The sequence below is a fragment of the Bos indicus x Bos taurus genome, chromosome 3, assembly GCF_003369695.1.
Source record: "Bos indicus x Bos taurus breed Angus x Brahman F1 hybrid chromosome 3, Bos_hybrid_MaternalHap_v2.0, whole genome shotgun sequence".
Lineage (NCBI taxonomy): Eukaryota > Metazoa > Chordata > Mammalia > Artiodactyla > Bovidae > Bos > Bos indicus x Bos taurus.
The window spans coordinates 59,657,459-59,677,940 of record NC_040078.1 but is presented as its reverse complement, the minus strand read 5'-3'; the positions used below and the strand labels follow the sequence as shown (position 1 = coordinate 59,677,940).

The 20,482-nt window shown below is 36.8% G+C and overlaps 1 protein-coding gene across 1 annotated transcript in view; it reads left to right on the top strand.

The window, feature by feature from the left end:
* Positions 1 to 20,279, top strand: part of SPATA1 (spermatogenesis associated 1) — a gene marked incomplete at its 5' end in the record, with an annotated part of 59,911 nt that extends 39,632 nt beyond the window's left edge. The window contains 6 exon segments of the mRNA XM_027538247.1: positions 5,729 to 5,840; positions 6,735 to 6,860; positions 14,442 to 14,620; positions 17,738 to 17,836; positions 20,192 to 20,250; positions 20,252 to 20,279. Coding sequence (XP_027394048.1) covers positions 5,729 to 5,840; positions 6,735 to 6,860; positions 14,442 to 14,620; positions 17,738 to 17,836; positions 20,192 to 20,250; positions 20,252 to 20,279 — 603 coding nt within the window.
* Positions 20,280 to 20,482: the final 203 nt, after the last annotated feature.

Genomic DNA, 20,482 nt, shown 5'->3' with positions numbered 1-20,482 from the left:
TATGGTTTTAGAAAGTGTTCTAGTTCATTCTTTTACAGGCGGTTGACCAGTTTTCCCAGCACCACTTGTTAAAGAGATTGTCTTTAATCCATTGTATATTCTTGCCTCCTTTGTCAAAGATAAAGTGTCCATAGGTGCATGGATTTATCTCTGGGCTTTTTATTTTGTTCCATTGATCTATATTTCTGTCTTTTTGCCAGTACCATACTGTCCTGATGACTGTAGCTTTGTAGTATCATCTGAAGCCAGGCAGGTTGATTCCTCCAGTTCCATTCTTCTTTCTCAAGATTGCTTTGGCTATTCGAGGTTTTTTGTATTTCCATACAAATTGTGAAAATTATTTGTTCTAGTTCTCTGAAAAATACTGTTGGTAGCTTGATAGGGATTGCATTAAATCTATAGATTGCTTTGGGTAGTATACTCATTTTCACTATATTGATTCTTCCAATCCATGAACATGGTTTATTTCTCCATCTATTTGTGTTATCTTTGATTTCTTTCATCAGTGTTTTATAGTTTCCTATATATAGGTCTTTTGTTTCTTTAGGTGGATTTATTCCTAAGTATTTTATTCTTTTCACTGCAATGGTGAATGGAATTGTTTCCTTAATTTCTCTTTCTGTTTTCTCATTATTAGTGTATAGGAATGCAAGGGATTTCTGTGTGTTAATTTTATATCCTGCAATTTTACTATATTCATTGATTACCTCTAGTAATGTTCTGGTGGAGTCTTTAGGGTTTTCTATGTAGAGGATCATGTCATCTGCCAACAGTGAGAGTTTTACTTCTTCTTTTCCAATCTGGATTCCTTTTATTCTTTTTCTTCTCTGATTGCTGTGGCCAAAACTTCCAAAACTATGTTGAATAGTAGTGGTGAGAATGGACACCCTTGTTTTGTTCCTGACTTTAGGGGAAATGTTTTCAATTTTTCACCATTGAGGATAATGTTTGCTGTGGGTTTATCATACATGGCTTTTATTATGTTGAGGTATGTTCCTTCTATTTCTGCTTTCTGGAGGATTTTTATCATAAATGGGTGTTGAATTTTGTCAAAGGCTTTCTTTGCATTTATTGAGATAATCATATGGTTTTTATCTTTCAATTTGTTAATGTGTATCACATTGATTGATTTGCAGATATCAAAGAATCCTTGCATCCCTGGGATAAAGCCCACTTGGTCATGGTGTATGATCTTTTTAATATGTTGTTGCATCCTTTTTGCTAGAGTTTTGTTAGGATTTTTGCATCTATGTTCATCGGTGATATTGGCCTGTAGTTTTCTTTTTTTGGGGGGAGGGGGCATCTTTGTCTGGTTTTGGTATTAGGGTGATGGTGGCCTCATAGAATGAGTTTGGAAGTTTACCTTCCTCTGCAATTTTCTGGAAGAGTTTGAGTAGGATACGTGTTGCTGCTGCTAAGTCGCTTCAATCGTGTCCAACTCTGTGCGACCCATAGACGGCAGCCCACCAGGCTCCCCTGTCCCTGGGATTCTCCAGGCAAGAACACTGGAGTGGGTTGCCATTTCCTTCTCCAATGCATAAAAGTGAAGAGTGAAAGTGAAGTCATTCAGTCTTGTCCAACTCTTAGCAACCCAATGGACTGCAGCCTACCAGGCTCCTCCGTCCATGGGATTTTCCAGGCAAGAGTACTGGATAGGTGTTAGCTCTTCTTTAAATTTTTGGTAGAATTCAGCTGTGAAGCCGTCTGGTCCTTGGCTTTTGTTTGCTGGAAGATTTCTGATAACCGTTTCGATTTCCATGCTTGTGATGAGTCTGTTAAGATTTTCTATTTCTTCCTGATTCAGTTTTGGAAAGTTATACTTTTCTAAGAATTTGTCCATTTCTTCCAAGTTGTCCATTTTATTATCATATAGTTGCTGATAGTAGTCTCTTATGATCCTTTGTATTTCTGTGTTGTCTGTTGTGATTTCTCCATTTTCATTTCTAATTTTGCTGATTTGATTCTTCTCCCTTTCTTTCTTGATAAGTCTGGCTAATGGTTTGTCTATTTTATTTATCTTCTCAAAGAGCCAACTTTTAGCTTTGTTGATTTTTGCTATGGTCTCCTTTGTTTCTTTTTCATTTATTTCAGCCCTATTTTTTATTATTTCTTTCCTACTAACCCTGGGGCTCTTCATTTCTTCCTTTTCTAGTTGCTTTAGGTGTAGAATTAGGTTATTTAATTGACTTTTATCTTGTTTCTTGAGATAAGCTTGTATTGCTATGAACCTTCCCCTCAGCACTGCTTTACTGAGTCCTGTAGGTTTGGGGTTGTTGTGTTTTCATTTTCATTCATTTCTATGCATATTTTTATTTCTTTTGTGATTTGTTGGTTATTCAGAAGTGTGTTGTTTAGCCTCCATATGTTTGTACTTTTAATAGTTTTTTCCCCCCTGTAGTTGACATCTAATCTTACCAGACTGTGATCAGAAAAGATGCTTGAAATTATTTCATTTTTTTTGAATTTACCAAGGCTAGATTTATGGCCCTGGATGTGATCTATCCTGGAGAAGGTTCCATGTGCACTTGAGAAAAAGTTGAAATTCATTGTTTTGGGGTGAAATGTCCTATAGATGTCAATTAGGTCTAACTGGTCCATTGTATTATTTAAAGTTTGTGTTTCCTTGCTAATTTTCTGTTTAGCTGATCTATCCATAGGTGTGAGTGGGGCATTAAAGTCTCCCACTATTACTGTGTTACTGTTCATTTCCCCTTTCATGCTTGTTAGCATTTGCCTTACATATTGTGGTGCTCCTATGTTGGATGCATATATATTTATAATTGTTATATCTTCTAGATCAAAGGCTTGACCCTTTGGTCATTATGTAGTATCCTTCTTTGTCTCTTTTCATGGTCTTTATGTCAAAGTCTATTTTATCTGATATGAGTATTGCTACTCCTGCTTTCTTTTGGTCTGCATTTGCATGAAACATCTTTTTACCAGCCCTTCACTTTCAGTCTGTATGTGTCCCTTGTTTTGAGGTGGGTCTCTTGTAGACAGCATATATAGGGGTCTTGTTTTTGTATCCATTTAGCCAGTCTTTGTCTTTTGGTTGGGGCTTTCAACCCATTTACATTTAAGGTAATTATTGATAAGTATGATCCTGTGCCATTTACTTTGTTGTTTTAGGTTCGAGTTTATACACCTTTTCTGTGTTTCCTGTCTTGAGAAGATCCTTTAGCATTTGTTGAAGAGCTGGTTTGGTGGTGCTGAATTCTCTCAGCTTTTGCTTGTCTGTAAAGCTTTTGATTTCTCCTTCATATTTGAATGAGATCCTTGCTGGGTACAGTAATCTGGATTGTAGGTTTTTCTCTTTCATCACTTTAAGTATGTCCTGCCAGTCCTTTCTGGCCTGAAGAGTTTCTATTGAAAGATCAGCTGTTATCCTTATGGGAATCCCCTTATGTGTTATTTGTTGTTTTTCCCTTGCTGCTTTTAATATCTGTTCTTTGTGTTTGAGCTTCGTTAATTTGATTAATATGTGTCTTGGGTGTTTCATCTTGGGTTTATCCTGTTTGGGACTCTCTGGGTTTCTTAGACTTGGGTGGCTATTTCCTTCCCCATTTTAGGGAATTTTTCAGCTATTATCTCCTCAGGTATTTTCTCATGGCCTTTCTTTTTGTCTTCTTCTTCTGGGACTCCTATGATTCGAATGTTGGGGCATTTGGCATTGTCCCAGAGGTCTCTGAGGTTGTCAGCATTTATTTTAATTCTTTTTTCTTTTTTCCTCTCTGCTTCATCGATTTCCACCATTCTATCTTCCACCTCACTCATCCTATCTTCTGCCTCAGTTATTATACTGTTGTTTCCCTCCAGAGTGTTTTTGATCTCAGTTATTGCATTATTCATTATTGATTAACTTCTTTTTATTTCTTCTAGGTCAAGTTTACCATTTCTTTATGTTTAATTATCTTTGCTCCTTTTATTTCTGTTCTCTATTATGCTTACTCTATTTTTTTTTTTTGGTCGTATCTGTTCCTGTTCGGATATCTGTTATTCATTTCTGAGACAGTTTGTTTTTTTCTTTAATTTCTTGCTTCAATTTGGTCAATTTCCATTTTACATCTTCCTGGGTTTTTGTTTTTCCATTTTTATTCTGAATGTCTAAATTTGTGATTTATGGTGTTCATTAATACCTAAAATGCTTTGAATTCATTTAATACAATCTATGTTGGGATATTGTTAATTTTTTCTGCCTCTTGGCTGCTGGTTTTGTTTTGTTTTATTTCTCAATTTTGAGGGTTTTCAAAAAGTAACTTAGCATGAATGTTACATTATTTTGTAGATGTTGTCTTTGCTTACTTGTGTTGGATTTTTCTGAATCTGTAGTAGGTGTTCTTACAGAGGAACAGGGAGTAGTGTTCTGGTGGTTTAGTTTAGCTTGTAGATTAGGAGTGCCCTCTTCTGTTGTTATAATAAAATGCAGTTGTTTCATTTGGGGGAAATGGTCTTTTTTCTTTGTATACTTTCTTACTGATTTAATTCAGCAGAGCTCTTAACTAACTTGACCACCTTTCTTTCTCTTACTACCTTGCTTAACAGAACATCTCTTGCTTCTGAAGCATTTTCCTCTCACCTAGTAACTATGTTTTCCCATAATTACCACCTCTGGTCCTCTACATTTTAAAAGCCCCTTTCTTTTAGATTCCTCATAGAAAGAGCTCTGATTTACCAGTTCATACCCTATCTCTCAATATTTCTCCACCACATGTAGGACCCTTTCCTTTAAGACTGAATTGTGGTTAATGTTCACTGTGTTATCTGTGTATTATCTCTCTAATGCATAGTCCCCATCTGACTCTGCTTAGATGTGAGCTCCTAAGCACACACAGCTGGCCCAGAGTGTTTATTTCTCCACTTACATGTAAATTAAAGTATATGTAAATTAGAGGATTCTGTGTCCTACTTACACTGCAGACATAAGTTATGGGTGATTATATTTGCTTTCTTTTTATAGTAGTTGAGAGCATGTGTGGAGAGATTCTAATTTAGGTGGTTGCCATTATCCTGTGGGAATCTATCCTTATAAGTTAACAAAATAAAATGCAATAAACTAGAAAAAATAATAAAACAAAGTAGGGATAAGGGTTTCTTAATGAAGATAAAAGTAGAAACTAATAAGTTACAGAAGTAAACAGCCTAGTAGAATTGAAAAGAGTTCAAGATCTATAAAGTGGTAGTGGCAGAAACATCAACATCAGTAAGGCTTGAGATAGTTTATCAAAAAAGGGTAGAGACACAAAAATTAGGTGAGATGAAGGCAATGTAACACAAATACAGAGGTGATAAAATATATGAGAATATAATGTATGCTAAAATTTGAAAATGTGCTAGGATGTCCAATTTTCTAAGCAAATATAAGTGATCAAAATTGGCTCAAGAAAAAAAAATTCAATAGCCATCCGAGAAACATTTAAAAGTTGTCATAACAAATAATTGAAATCAGAAATCTTGGAAGGAAATCATGCTTAGAAAGGAATATGGATTCTTTTATTTTTCTTCTTTGTAAATTTTTAGTTTGAAGCACCTGTGATATAACATCCAAGTAATAGAGGAATGGAGAAAATAGAGCAGTAGAGAGGGTCTATAGCTACAAAGATAGATTTTGGAGTTCATCACCTTATAAGTAAAAAACTGCATTACTGTTGGCATTATCAGATGCTTACAAATGGGTGAAAAATAATGTGTCGCCCTACCAGATCTTACTGATTTTCATGTTTGCTTACAGCTAGGTAAAACAGAGTACATCCCCCTACCAGATCTTATTGATTTTCCTTCACTTCCTTGTCAACCTGCTCTTTCTCCAGGAATAACTGATATACCTTTATCACAGACTGAGAGTAAGTATGATGATACTATAAGTACAGATGATTCTATGAGGTAAAGTTAAATAATGTTAATGAGGAGTTAATTGTTTAATGTGTACAGTTTTAGTTTGGAAAGATAAAGTTTTGGAGATGAAGGAGTGGTGATGCTTGCAAAATATTATGAATGCAAACAGTGCCATTAAACTGTACATTTGAATATGATTAAAATGGTAAATTATGTATATTTTACCACAAAAAGTTAAATTATTTTAAAGTATATGATTGTTATGTTGATTACTGCATATGTGTGTCACTAGTATTATTTCTACATTTAAAAAAATATAGTCTAAAATATACATTTTTCTATGTAAGATTTAAGTACAATAACTTTGGACCCAAGATAAATTTACTTAAAGAATTAAATCAAGGGATATAACTACACAGCTTTACCTAGTTTCTATGTGAAGTTGCTCAGTCGTGTCCGACTCTTTGCAACCCCATGGACTGTAGCCTACCAGGCTTCTCCGTCCATGGGATTTTTCAGGCAAGAGTACTGGAGTGGGTTGCGTTTCCTTCTCCAGGGGATCTTCCCGACCCGGAGATCGAATCCAGGTCTCCTGCATTGTAGGCAGACGCTTTACCCTCTGAGCCACCAGGGAAGCCTACCTAGTTTCTATACATATATATATAAATGCAAAAGAAACATACTGTATTGTTTACATATATATAAATCTCCTATAAATACTGAAATGACTCCTTAGTGTTTTCCACAGTGGCAAATCACTGTACTACAGGTAGAAAAACAGAGTTTGGGGTAAAATTTATACTTGCTGTTTTAAGCATTTTTTAGTTTTATATTCTATATTTTAGGACTTGACCCATCTTTTAGCTTTTAGGTATTTATGAGTATGGCTTATAATCTATTAGGGGACAAGATTATTGAACAAATGAAACAAACAGAGGAAGAAAGAAGATATCTGGAAAGAATTAGAAAAGAACTAATGAAAAAAGCTGAAAGGCTATTGGAACAAGGCAAATTAAAGCGCTATCATGGTAAAATTTATTACATCTTTTATCACTATAAAGGAAACTCAAGGTTTACAGAATTTATCCCTGTAAATTCTGTGCCTGTGATTTATTTTACAAAATAAATCACAAAATGATATTTACTGTTATACTGTTATAGTCTAAATAGTACACTATTGATATAGATTCACTATAGGAAAGATGAAATCATTGTTTGACTATTTTATACACTAAATGCAACATGCTTTTTATTAAAATTCAATTATTTTTTATTTTAATTTATTTTTTTATTGAAGGATAACTGCTTTACCGAACTTCATTGTTTTCTGTCAGATCTCAACATGAATCAGCCATAGGTGTACATATATCACCTCCCTTTTGAACCTCCCTCCCATCTCCCTGCCCCATAGGTTGAGAGCCCCTACTTGAGTTTCCTGAGCCCATCCAGGAGTCCAAAGTCAAGTGGACCTTAAAAAGTATCACTCCAAACAAAGCTAGTGGAGGAGGTGATGGAATTCCAGCTGAGCTATTTCAAATCCTAAAAGATGAGGCTGTGAAAGTGCTGCATTCAATATGCCAGCACATTTGGAAAACTCAGCAGTGGCCACAGGACTGGAAAAGGTCAGTTTTCATTCCAATCCCTAAGAAAGGAAATGCCAAAGAATGCTCAAACTACCTTACATTTGCACGCATCTCACACACTAGCAAAGTAATGCTGAAAATTCTCCAAGCTAAACTTCAACAGTATGTGAACCAAGAACTTCCAGATGTTCAAGCTGGATTTAGAAAAGGCAGAGAAACCAGAGATCAAATTGCCAACATCCATTAGATCATAGAAAAGGCAAGAGAGTTCCAGAAAAACATGTACTTCTGCTTCATTGACTGTGGCAAAGCCTTTGACTGTGTGGATCACAACAAACTGTGGAAAATTCTTAAAGAGATGGGAATATCACCTGACCTGCCTCCTGAGAAATCTGTGTGCAGGTCAAGAAGCAACAGTTAGAACTGTACATGGGACAATGGACTGGTTCCAGATTGGGAAAAGAGTAAGTCAAGGCTGTATATTGACACCCTGCTAATTTAACTTACACGCAGAGTATATCATGCAAAATGCCAGGCTGGATGAAGCACAAGCTGGAATCAAGATTACAGGGAGAAATATCAATAATATTATATATGCAGATGATACCACCCTTATGGCAGAAAGCAAAGAGGGATAAATAGCCTCTTGATGAAAGTGAAAGAGGAGAGTGAAAAAACTGGCTTAAAACTCAACATTTGGAAAACTAAGATCATGGCATCCAGTCCCATCACTTCATGGCAAATAGATGGGGAAACATTGGAAACAGTGACAGACTATTTTGGGGGGCTCCAAAATCACTGCAGATGATGACTGTGACCATGAAATTAAAAGACATTTGCTCCTTGAAAGAAAACCTATGTCCAACCTAGACAGCATATTAAAAAGCAGAGACATTACTTTGTCAACAAAAGTCCATCTAGCCAAAGCTATGGTTTTTTCAGTAGTCATGTATGGATGTGAGAGTTGGACTGTAAAGAAAGCTGAGCACCGAAGAATCGATGTTTTTGAACTATGGTGTTGGAGAAGATTCTTGAGAGTCCCTTGGACTGCAAGGAGATCAAACCAGTCAATGCTAAAGGAAGTCAATCCTGAACATTCATTGGAAGGATTGATGCTAAAGCTGAAGCTCCAATACTTTGGCCACCTGATGGGAAGAACTGACTCATTGGAAAAGATCCTGATGCTGGGAAAGATTGAAGGCAAGAGGAGAAGGGGACAACAGAGGATGAGATAGTTGGATGGCATCACTGATTCGATGGACATGAGTTTGAACAAGCTCCAGGAGTCAGTGATGGACAGGGAAGCTTGGCATGCTGCAGTCCATGGGGTGGCAAACATTCGGACATGACTGAGTGACTGAACTGAACTGAAAGGCAGTTAATTCCATATATACCTTTTACCCTTTCTATCTTCGAATACAACCCAAAATGTAAGCCTCTTGAATTATTTAACATCTCTCAAATCATTATCCTATGCTTCCTCCACCCTTTCTCATTTTTTTCATTTCTATAAGTTCTAACAAATCTGTTTCTAATTATTGCAAGGAAACTATTTTTCTTACCTCACTTCTCTCATTCATTCACCCATTCATTCAATTTAGCAAAGCAAACAGACACACATACCAAAAAAATTGAGCATCTAGGGGAGACTAAGGGACTCAAAGAAGGCTTCAAGAGTGATATCTAAGCTGAGATTGAATGATTAGTAGGAAATAACCAGGAACTCTGAAGAAAGGAGTAGAAGGAGAAGATAAGATTTAGATGGCAGAGGGAAAAGACTGAAGGCATGGAGCCAAGAGGAGGCACACTTCAGATTCTAGTATGGTGGGTGGTGGTTTAGCCGCTAAGTCATGTCTGACTCTTGTGATCTCATAAACTGTAGCCTGGCAGTCTCCGCTGTCCATGGGATTGTTCCAGCAAGAATACTGGAGTGGATTGCCATTTCCTTCTCCAGGGGATCTTCCTGACCCAAGGATCAAATGGCAAATTCTTTACTGACTGAGCCACCAGGGAAGCTCAGATTCCAGTACATCTACCACTTTTCCTGGAAGCCTTTCTTGATCTCTTCCATTTGATTTAGGTGTTTTTCATCTGTACTCCCATGCATAGAATCTGTAATTCCTTTATCATAGCAGTTATCAGGATGTATCACTACTGCTTAACTTGATCATCATACCTCCACTGGACCATAAACACTTTGAGGGCAGGGACAAGATTATGTTGGCTTATTACTATCTCCCCAGCCCCTAGAACAGTGACTAAGCTCAGTAGGCACTTAATAAACACTTATTTAATACATGACTGTTAAAATTAATAAATGTCAGCTTTTAAAAATAATTGAATTTTTAATGCTCTTGCACTGTTGGTGGGAATATAGATCGATACAGCCACTGTGGAAGATGGTATGTAGATTCCTTTAAAAACTAGGAATAAAACCACCATATGACCTAGCAATCCCACTCCTAGGCATATGCCCTGAGGAAATGCGGGTTGAAAAAGACACATGTATCCCATTGTTCACTGCAGCACTATTTACAATAGCTAGAACACTGAAGCAACCTTGATGCCCATCAACAGATGAATGGATAAAGAAGTTGTGGTAATATACACAATGGAATATTACTCGGCCATAAAAAGGAACACATTTGAGTCAGTTCTGACGAGGTAGATGAACCTAGCACCTATTATACAGAGTGAAATGTGTTAGAAAGAGAAAGATAAATATTATATTCTAATGCACACATATGGAATCTACAAAAAAGGTTCTGAAGAATTTATTTACAGGGCAGCAATGGAGAAACAGACATAGAGAATAGACTTATGGACATGCGGAGAGGGGAGAAGAGGGTGAGATGTATGGAAAGAGTAACATGGAAACTTATATTACCATATGTAAAATAAGTAGCCAACAGGAATTTGGGATATGGCTCTCAGTGAGTGATCACACCATCATGGTTATCTGGGTCATTAAGATCTTTTTTGTATAGTTCTTCTGTGTATTCTTGCCACCTCTTCTTAATATCTTCTGCTTCCATTAGGTCCATATTGTCTCTGTCCCTTATTGTGCCCATCTTTGCATGAAATGTTCCCTTGGTGTCTCTAATTTTCTTGAAGAGATCTCTAGTCTTTCCCATTCTATTGTTTTCTTCTCTTTCTTTGCATTGATCAACTTGGGAAGGCTTTCTTATCTCTCCTTGCTATTCTTTGGAACTCTGCATTCAGATGGATATATCGTTCCTTTTCTCCTTTGCCTATCCCTTCTCTTCTTAGCTATTTCTAAGACCTCCTCAGACAACCATTTTGCCTTTCTTTTTCTTGGGAATGGTTTTAATCACTGCCTCCTGTACAGTGATAGTTCTTCAGGTGCTTTGTGTATCAGATCTAATCCCTTGAATCTCTCAGTTTACAGCAAAATTATTGCTCTAGTACTAGATCTGACTGAAGGTTACAGACAATGTCAGGAGGTACTTCTGAATGTTTTACCTCATAATATTAAAGTGTTACCCCAGAAGAGGTGGCAATGATTTGGCCATGTTATAGTGAAAAAAGAGCAATTTTATCAGACAGATTTGAGCAATGAATTAGAAATCATAGGACCAGGACCTGATACCAGAATAATCATTTACTTACACAAGTTATTTCTCCTCTTTGGGCCTCACTCTATTTATAAAATGAGAATTATCACTTACTTTCTATTTCAACAGGAATGTTTCAAGATAAAATGTATCTATCAGCCATCGAATATTTGATTGAACCTACTATGCACCTCAGTTCTCAGCATTGTTTTAAATACTGAGGTTACAGCAGTAAACAAGACAAACATGACCCTGCCCTCAAGGGGTTGCCTCTAATTGGAGGATACAGACAATAAACAAATAGCTGGTGGTCTCATCAGCTACTGATGAGAGCTAAAGAGTAAAGTAAAGAGTGGTGGAGCAGGAGAGATGGTTTAGCTAGACTTTTCAAGGAAGGCTTCTTTGAGGAAATATCATTAAGGTTTGATTAATAAAATGATAAACATGTGAAGGAGCTTCCCTGATGGCTCAGTGGTAAAGAATCCACCTGCCAATGCAGGAGACACAGGTTCGATTCTTGGGTTGGGAAGATCTCCTGGAGAAGAAAATGGTAACCCAACCCCCTCCAGTATTCTTGCCCGGGAAATCCCATGGACAGAGGAGCATGGTGGCCTACGGTTCATGGGATGGCAAAAAGAGTTGGACATGACTTGGCAGCTAAACAACAACAAGCATGTAAAAAGATAGGGGGAAAAGAGTCCAAACAGGAGGAACACTAAAAGTCAAGATATAGAGATAGAAATAAGCTTTCAGAATTAAGGACCTGAACCAAGACCAGTGTGGCTGAAGTGTGATCAGTAAGAAAGAATGTAGAGGGAGAAAATCAAAAGGTCAGCAAGGAACAGATAGGCCAGTTCCAGAAGTTGGATTTTGTTACAAGTAATATGGGAAGACATCAGAGGACTTTTAGCCTTTGGATTTAGGTGATTTAAAGTATTTTAAAGATGTTTTCAGAGAAGGCAATGGCAACCTACTCCAGTGCTCTTGCCTGGAAAATCCCACGGAAGGAGGAGCCTGGAAAGCTGCAGTCCATGGGGTCGCTAAGAGTCGGGCATGACTGAGCGACTTTACTTTCACTTTTCACTTTCATGCATTGGAGAAGGAAATGGCAACCCACTCCAGTGTTCTTGCCTGGAGAATCCCAGGGACAGAAAAGCCTGCTGGGCTGCCGTCTATGGGGTCGCACAGAGTCGGACACGACTGAAGCGACTTAGCAGCAGCAGCAGCAGCAGCAAACATGTTTTAGAAAGATGGAATAGCCTGTAGAGGGGCAAGAATGGAAGCAGAGAGGCCATTAGAAAGATAATACATCTTTCAAAAGATGATAGCGGATTGCCTAGGAATGCAGCACTGAAGAGGGGAGAATGTGGGAGATGCACAAAGGATTTTGGGAGTGGTACCAGTAGAACTTGCTGTCGGGTTAGATATAGGGCTGAGATAAATTGTTAAAATCTTGAGTTAAAGTTCCATGTAGTTTTTTATTTTTAATTAAATCACCTTATAATATAGAATTTTAAGGTGTTTTCATGATAATCTTAAAAAAGGAAATATAAACATATTCTGGTATACTAGCATGCAGTTTGTGTTCCAATTAAGTTTATATTTTGAATCTCATTAGTGTCAAAGCGATTCTTTAAACTGACAGAGTTTAATTTCTAATTTTCTCAACCAGAAGTCATGTTTAAGAAATTCTGCCCTACATAGGCAAAAAACTTTCTGACATACATCACAGCAGGATCCTCTATGACCCACCTCCCAGAATATTGGAAATAAAAGCAAAAATAAACAAATGGGACCTAATTAACCTTAAAAGCTTCTGCACATCAAAGGAAACTATTAGCAAGGTGAAAAGACAGCCTTCAGAATGGGAGAGAATAATAGCAAATGAAGCAACTGACAAACAACTAATCTCAAAAATATACAAGCAACTCCTACAGCTCAACTCCAGAAAAATAAATGACCCAATCAAAAAATGGGCCAAAGATCTAAATAGACGTTTCTTCAAAGAAGACATACAGATGGCTAACAAACACATGAAAAGATGCTCAACATCACTCATTATCAGAGAAATGCAAATCAAAACCACTATGAGGTACCATTTCACACCAGTCAGAATGGCTGCGATCCAAAAGTCTACAAGTAATAAATGCTGGAGAGGGTGTGGAGAAAAGGGAACCTTCTTACACTGTTGGTGGGAATGCAAACTAGTACAGCCACTATGGAGAACAGTGTGGAGATTCCTTAAAAAACTGGAAATAGAACTGCCTTATGATCCAGCAATCCCACTGCTGGGCATACACACTGAGGAAACCAGAAGGGAAAGAGACACGTGTACCCCAGTGTACATCGCAGCACTGTTTATAATAGCCAGGACATGGAAGCAACCTAGATGTCCATCATCAGATGAATGGATAAGAAAGCAGTGGTACATATACACAATGGAGTATTACTCAGCCATTAAAAAGAATACATTTGAATCAGTTCTAATGAGGTGGATGAAACTGGAGCCTATTATACAGAGTGAAGTAAGCCAGAAAGAAAAACACCAATACAGTATACTAACGCATATATATGGAGTTTAGAAAGATGGTAACAATAACCCTGCGTATGAGACAGCAAAAGAGACACTGATGTATAGAACAGTCTTATGGACTCTGTGGGAGAGGGAGAGAGTGGGAAGATTTGGTAGAATGGCATTGAAACATGTATAATATCATGTATGAAACGGGTTGCCAGTCCAGGTTCGATGCACGATACTGGATGCTTGGGACGACCCACTGGGACGACCCAGAGGGATGGTATGGGGAGGGAGGAGGGAGGAGGGTTCAGGATGGGGAACACATGTATACCTGTGGTGGATTCATTTTGATATTTGGCAAAACTAATACAATTTTGTAAAGTTTAAAAATAAAATAAAATTTTAAAAAAAATTAAAAAAAGAATAGCAAAAAAAAAAAAAGAAAGAAATTCTGCCCTACAGCAGTTTGGGGATATATTGGGAATAATTTTGATAAATGATGAATTAGAATCAACTGATTTCACAAAACAAGTCATTTTCGGGCTGAAAAATAAGGAAAATCTGAAAATATATATTTTGCCTTTTTGTTTTATATTTTTAATTATATAAATACTGAATTCAAATCAGATTATGGATAAAAGTAATCAAAATAAAAGTATACATATTTTGTTATAGGTAATATTTTGAAGAAAGATTTTCTAAAAAAGTACAAGCATGAAGAACTTGATTTTGGTCCCTGGATTTAAGAGTATTTTACTATATATGTAGGCCTTTTAATTCAATAAACATTTTTCTCTTAACTCTAATTTCCTCAGCATATGAGAGAGGAATGATTTGAATTAACTCCAGGGTCCTTTCCAGATTGAAAAGTTTAATCAAACTATAGCATTTGCGTTTTTTTGTTGTTGTTGGTTTTTTTTTTTTTTTTTTAAGCCTGTGGTGGTTGGAAAAAAAAGTGCTTTGAAACAAAGAAAGTTACAGCATCATTGGAGGAAGTTTTAACAAAACTTCGAGAAGATGTGGAACTTCACTATAAAAAATTGCTCATGCAACTTAAAGCCAGGGAGATCAAGATGAGACCAAAGAATCTTGCAAACATCACAGACTCTAAGGTACTATTAAATATGTTCACATTCTGTTGAGTGTGCCCTCTAAGTCACTTCAGTCATGCCTGACTCTTTGCAATCCTATGGACTGTAACCTGCCAGGCTCCTCTGTCCGTGGGGATTCTCTAGGCAAGCATACTGGAGTGGATGGCCATTCCCTTCTCCTGGGGGTCTTCCCACCCAGGGATCGAACCCAGGTCTCCTGCATTTCAGGCAGATTCTCTACTGTCTGAGCCTCCAGGAAAGCCCCTGTGCTGTATATTACATCCCTAGAACTTGTAGATCTTATATCTACAAGTTTGTAACTTTTGACCACTGTTACCCATTTCTCCCAACCCGCACCTCCTGCTTCCACCAACCACCAATCTACTCTGTTTCTATGAGTAAAAGTTTACCATTTTAGGTCATTTTAATATAAAATCCAAATAGTTTTAAATAAAGTTTTCTCCATATTAGCTGATACTTTTTTTAAGCATCACTGAAACTTTTTATCTTACTGTTTTCTCAAGTTGAATATATGATAATGTCCTTTTCATGAAAGCAGCTTAAATTCTTTCTTTCCAGACAGTTACACCTCACAAAGAATAGCAAAGAGAGATAAGAAAGCCTTCCTCAGTGATCAGTGCAAAGAAACAAGAGGAAAACAATAGAATGGGAAAGACTAGGGATCTCTTCAAGAAAATTAGAGATACCAAGGGAACAATTCATGCAAAGATGGGTACATTAAAGGACAGAAATAGTATGGACCCAACAGAAGCAGAATATATTAAGAAGAGGTGGCAAGAATACACAGAAGAACTATACAAAAAAGATCTTAATGACCAAGATAATCACGATGGTGTGATCATTCACCTAGAGCCAGACATCCTGGAGTGAGAAGTCAAGTGGGCCTTAAGAAGCATCACTACAAACAAAGCTAGTGGAGGAGGTGATGGAATTCCAGCTGAGCTATTTCAAATCCTAAAAGATGATGCTGTAAAAGTGCTGCACTCAATATGCCAGCAAATTTGGAAAACTCAGCAGTGACCACAGGACTGGAAAAGGTCAGTTTTCATTCCAATCCCAAAAAAAGGCAATGCCAAAGAATGCTCAAACTACTGTACAATTGCACTCATCTCACACACTAGCAAAGTAATGGTCAAAATTCTCCAAGCTAGGCTTCAACAGTATGTGAACTGAGAATTTCCAGAAAATCCAGTTTGAAAATCCAGTTCAAGCTGGATTTAGAAAAGGCAGAGGAACCAGAGATCAAATTGCCAACACCCACTGGATCAGAGAAAAGGCAAGAAAGTTCCAGAAAAACATCTACTTCTGCTTTATTGACTATGGCAAAGCCTTTGACTGTGGATCACAACAAAGTGGAAATTTCTTAAAGAGAAGGGAATACCAGACCACCTTACCTGCCTCCTGAGAAACCTGTATGCAGGTCAAGAAGCAAGTTAGAACCAAAGCACTGGTTCCAAATTGGGAAAGGGGTACGTCAAGGCTGTATATGGTCACCCCGCTTATTTAACTTATATGCAGATGACATGCAAAATGCCGGGCTGGATGAAGCACAAGCTGGAATCAAGATTGCTGGGAGAAATATCAATAACCTCAGATATGCAGATGATACCTCCCTTATGGCAGAAAGCAAAGAGGAACTAAAAAGCCTTTTGATAAAGGTGAAAAAGGAGAGTGAAAACGCTGGCTTAAAACTCAACATTCAGAAAACTAAGTTCATGGCATCTAGTCCCATCACTTCATGGCAAATAGATGGGGAAACAATGGAAACAGTGACAGCCTTTATTTTCTTGGGCTCCAAAATCACTGCAGACTGTGACTGCAGCCATGAAATTAAAAAACACGTACTCCTTGGAAGAAAAGCTATGACAAACGTATAGAGCATATTTAAAAGCAGAGGCATTACTTTGCCAACAAAGGTCTGTATAATCAGAGATACGGTTTTCCTCTCGTAGCTCAGTTGGCAAAGAATCTACCTGCAACCCAGGAGACCTGGGTTTGATTCCTGTGTCAGGAAGATCCCCTGGGGAAGGAAATGGCAACTCACTCCAGTATTCTTGCCTGGAGAATCCCATGGACAGAGGAGCCTGGCAGGCGACATTCCATGGGGTTGCAAGATTTGGACATGACTTAGTGACTAAACCATCTCATGGTTTTTCCAGTAGTCATGTATGGATGTGAGAGTTGGACCATGGAGAAGGCTGAGTGCTGAAGAATTGATGTTTCTGAACTGTCATGTTGGTGAAGATTCTTGAGAGTCCCTTGGACTGAAAGGAGATCAAACCAGTCCATCCTAAAGGAAATCAATCCTGAATATTCATTGGTAGGACCGATGATGAAGCTGAAGCTCCAATGCTATGGCCACCTGATGGGAAGAACCAACTCATTGGAAAAGACCCTATGCTGGGAAAGATTGACAGCAGGAGAAGGGGACGACAAGGACTAGATGGTTGAATGGCATCACCGACTTAACGGACATGAGTTTGAGCAAGCTCCAGGAGATGGTGAAGGACAGGGAAGCCTGGCATGCTACAGCCCATGGGGTCGTAAAGAATCAGACACAACTAACAACTGAACAATGAACAATAGCAACTCACAAACTTTTCTGAACAAAAGTAACCAAAAGGTTACTTAAGTAATCTTTACTTAACTAAAATAGGTTTTTTCATATTAACAGATTTTCTTATAAAATACAATATTTCATTATTAAATATTTTAATGTGATTCTATTATGATTCCACTGATAAACCATTATGCCAATTTCTGAAGTCATGCTAAGTATCTTAAACCTAGTATATTAATCTTATAGTAATAGTTGTTGGATTCTATGGTGCTAATTTAATGGTAAATTTTACAAATACCTATTTATTTTTATAATACATTAAAATGGTAGTAGAACATAAAGGAAAGTGGTCCCTAAAGCATAAGAAATTAACAACTCAATAATTTAAACAACTCAATAATTTACTGCAAAGCAACAAGCTTATTTTATGGAATAGGTTATTTTCATGATATGCTCTTTTGATATTTGATCTTTTTGTTGTTCATATTGACAAAGAATTAAAAATTTAAAAGGCAGATGTTATACTAAACAAAGACATCTTTATATGTCCCATACAGAATTACCTTATCATCCAGATCACTGAAGTACAACATGCTATTGATCAACTTAAGAGAAAACTGGATACTGACAAAATGAAACTCATAATAGAAATTAAGGTACTTTGAATTTCCCCTAATAAGATTATAACATTTATCTTGAAATAAACTACTTTGGTGTTTTAACTTTGCTTGTTAATAGTGTAAAGGCAGTAAGGACTGTCTTAAAATTGTTAACAAAAAAGCATGAGTGAAAAAAGTACAAGAATAATAATGAAATCCTGTGAAAAGATTCCTAACAAGGCCAAAGCAAAACTTAGTAAAATTTCACTAAGAAATAAAGTAAAAGAACCTTGTGAATCAGTATCCCATCCATTCATCATATGCTCAGTCCTGTCCGACTCTTTGTGATCCCATGGACTGTAGCTCGCCATGCTCCTCTGTCCATGGGATTTTCCAAGCAAGGATACTGGAGTGGGTTGCCATTTCCTTCTCCAGCAGATCTTCATGACCCAGGGATCAGACCCATGTCTCCTGTCAGAACCAGGAGACATTGCAGGCAGATTCTTTACCTCTTGAGCCATCAGGGAAACCCATGAATCAGTACAGAGTTTCCATAAAATATTTTTAAAGAAGTAATTTTCATACATTAGCATCATTCATACCTAAGTCGGACAAACCACTGAACTCTCTGAGCTCCCATTTAATTTTAATATTTTCTCCTCTCGGGTAATTCTCTCATTTACTCTGGTTGTTTTCGTGTATATATATATATATATATATATATATATATACACACACATATATATACAATGTTATACGAGTGCTCTCTTTATCAGAAATAGCTTTATGACAGAGAATAATGACCCCTGTCAAGAATTAGCACTGTCCAATACAACTTTCTGTGGTGGTGGAAATGTTTAAGACCTGCACTGTCTGATAAGGTAGCCACTAGCCACATAAGGATGTTGAACACTTGATATATAGATTGTTGTGTGACTGAGGAATTGAATTTTAGATTTAATTTTAGTTACTTTCAGGTTAAATAGTTACATGTGGCAAGTGGCTACTCTATTGGACAGCACTGTTCTAGATTCTTTTCACTAGCAGCATTCTCCAGACTAAACTCTGGCTCAGCACTGAGAAGCTTAAAACTACAGGAAAGGAAAAAGGTAAAGGACAATTTTAAATAACAAAAAAAAAACGAGTTATTTGACATTTTTATACAGTATACACTAAAAAAAAAAAATAGTACATTCAGTGAATGAAAACTCCTGTGTATTCAGAAAAAGGAGAGAAATCAAGCGTAAAACTTGTCCACTTAAGGATAGTTGAATGGGTAGAAGACCCACCAAGGCCTTCAATTACAACTTCCTCATGCCCTTTTCTTCTGGAAAGCATACACATTAGTTCTTACCATTTTTTGCATATTTTAGCCTTATAAATATTACATATAAATGGTTTGAACCCAAATTAGAATTATAGTGAAAAAACAGGAAAGACATGTAAAAAAGAGAACCATGTTTTCAGCTTACAGGCTGCAGGTGAAAAAAATCCTACATTAACCATAGGACCTAACTGTCACATAGAAGACATTATAAGATACATTATAAGAATTTATGTATCTACACATAAGATACAGATCTAAGGAGCAGAAAACCTATTTTGACTGTTGCAATCATATTCAAATAATATAACACAATCTGCTTCTTAAAGTTCAATGTTGTATCACCTGGAGATCCTGTTAAAACTAGCAGGATCTGATTCAATAGATCTCTGGGGGAAGCCTGAAAATCTTCAGCACTAACAGACTCCCAGGTGATGCTGATGCTGCTGGTCCACAGACAATACTCAGAATGGCAAGTTCTGGTAGCAGATGGTCTAAGTTTGAATTCTGGCTGTGCCACTTTCTGGTTTTATACCTTAGCAATTTACTTAACTTCTAGGCATTTCAGTTTTCTTAGCTGTAAAATGAGGAGGAATAACAGTATCTGCTTCAATTAAATTTCTGGAAGAATCTAAGGGGTTAATGCACTTAAAAGAGTGCTTACCACACTATTATATTTCTTAAGTACTTGCTCGGTTTCTAAGGTCAGGAAATTAAGTTTTTTTGTAATTTCTTTAGGAGTCAGAGGTTTTTTGCTTTTACCATTTTCTTTACACATTGAGAAGATACTGAAATAAATGAAAGATAAAATTCTTTCTCACTCTAGTTTTTTAGAACCATTTATTTTTTATCATGCTTATATACTAATAAGTGAAATTATTTGGTAGCATAACTAGCAGTAGATAAGCATGCTTACTCAAAGGGACTTATGAATGATACATTTACCATAGTAATCCAGTGCAAGCAAAGGGCCTGAAGGCAAATGAGAGAAGACATGAAAGCTATTTCAAAAACCCTTATTTATATGACAATTATATAATTTTAGAAAAGATGGAAGTTCATTTTTGAAAGACAATTCTTTTTTATAGATGAGAAAACAAGCAATTTCAGATTTACGCACATTGAAAGCTGAACTGGCACAGAAGAAACTTAATACAACTTTTCAATCTCAATTAGGTATGTTAATTTAAAACTTTTATTGGTCAAAATCCAGTGATTAAGACTCTGCACTTCCATTACAGGGAGTGCAGGTTCAATCTCTGGTATAGGAATTAAGATCCCACATGCATTGCGGTGTGGCCAAAAAAAAAATTTTATTTACTTACTTGAACATATTTATTTAACCATTGTTCTCCTTGTTTCATATAAATTATAAGTTT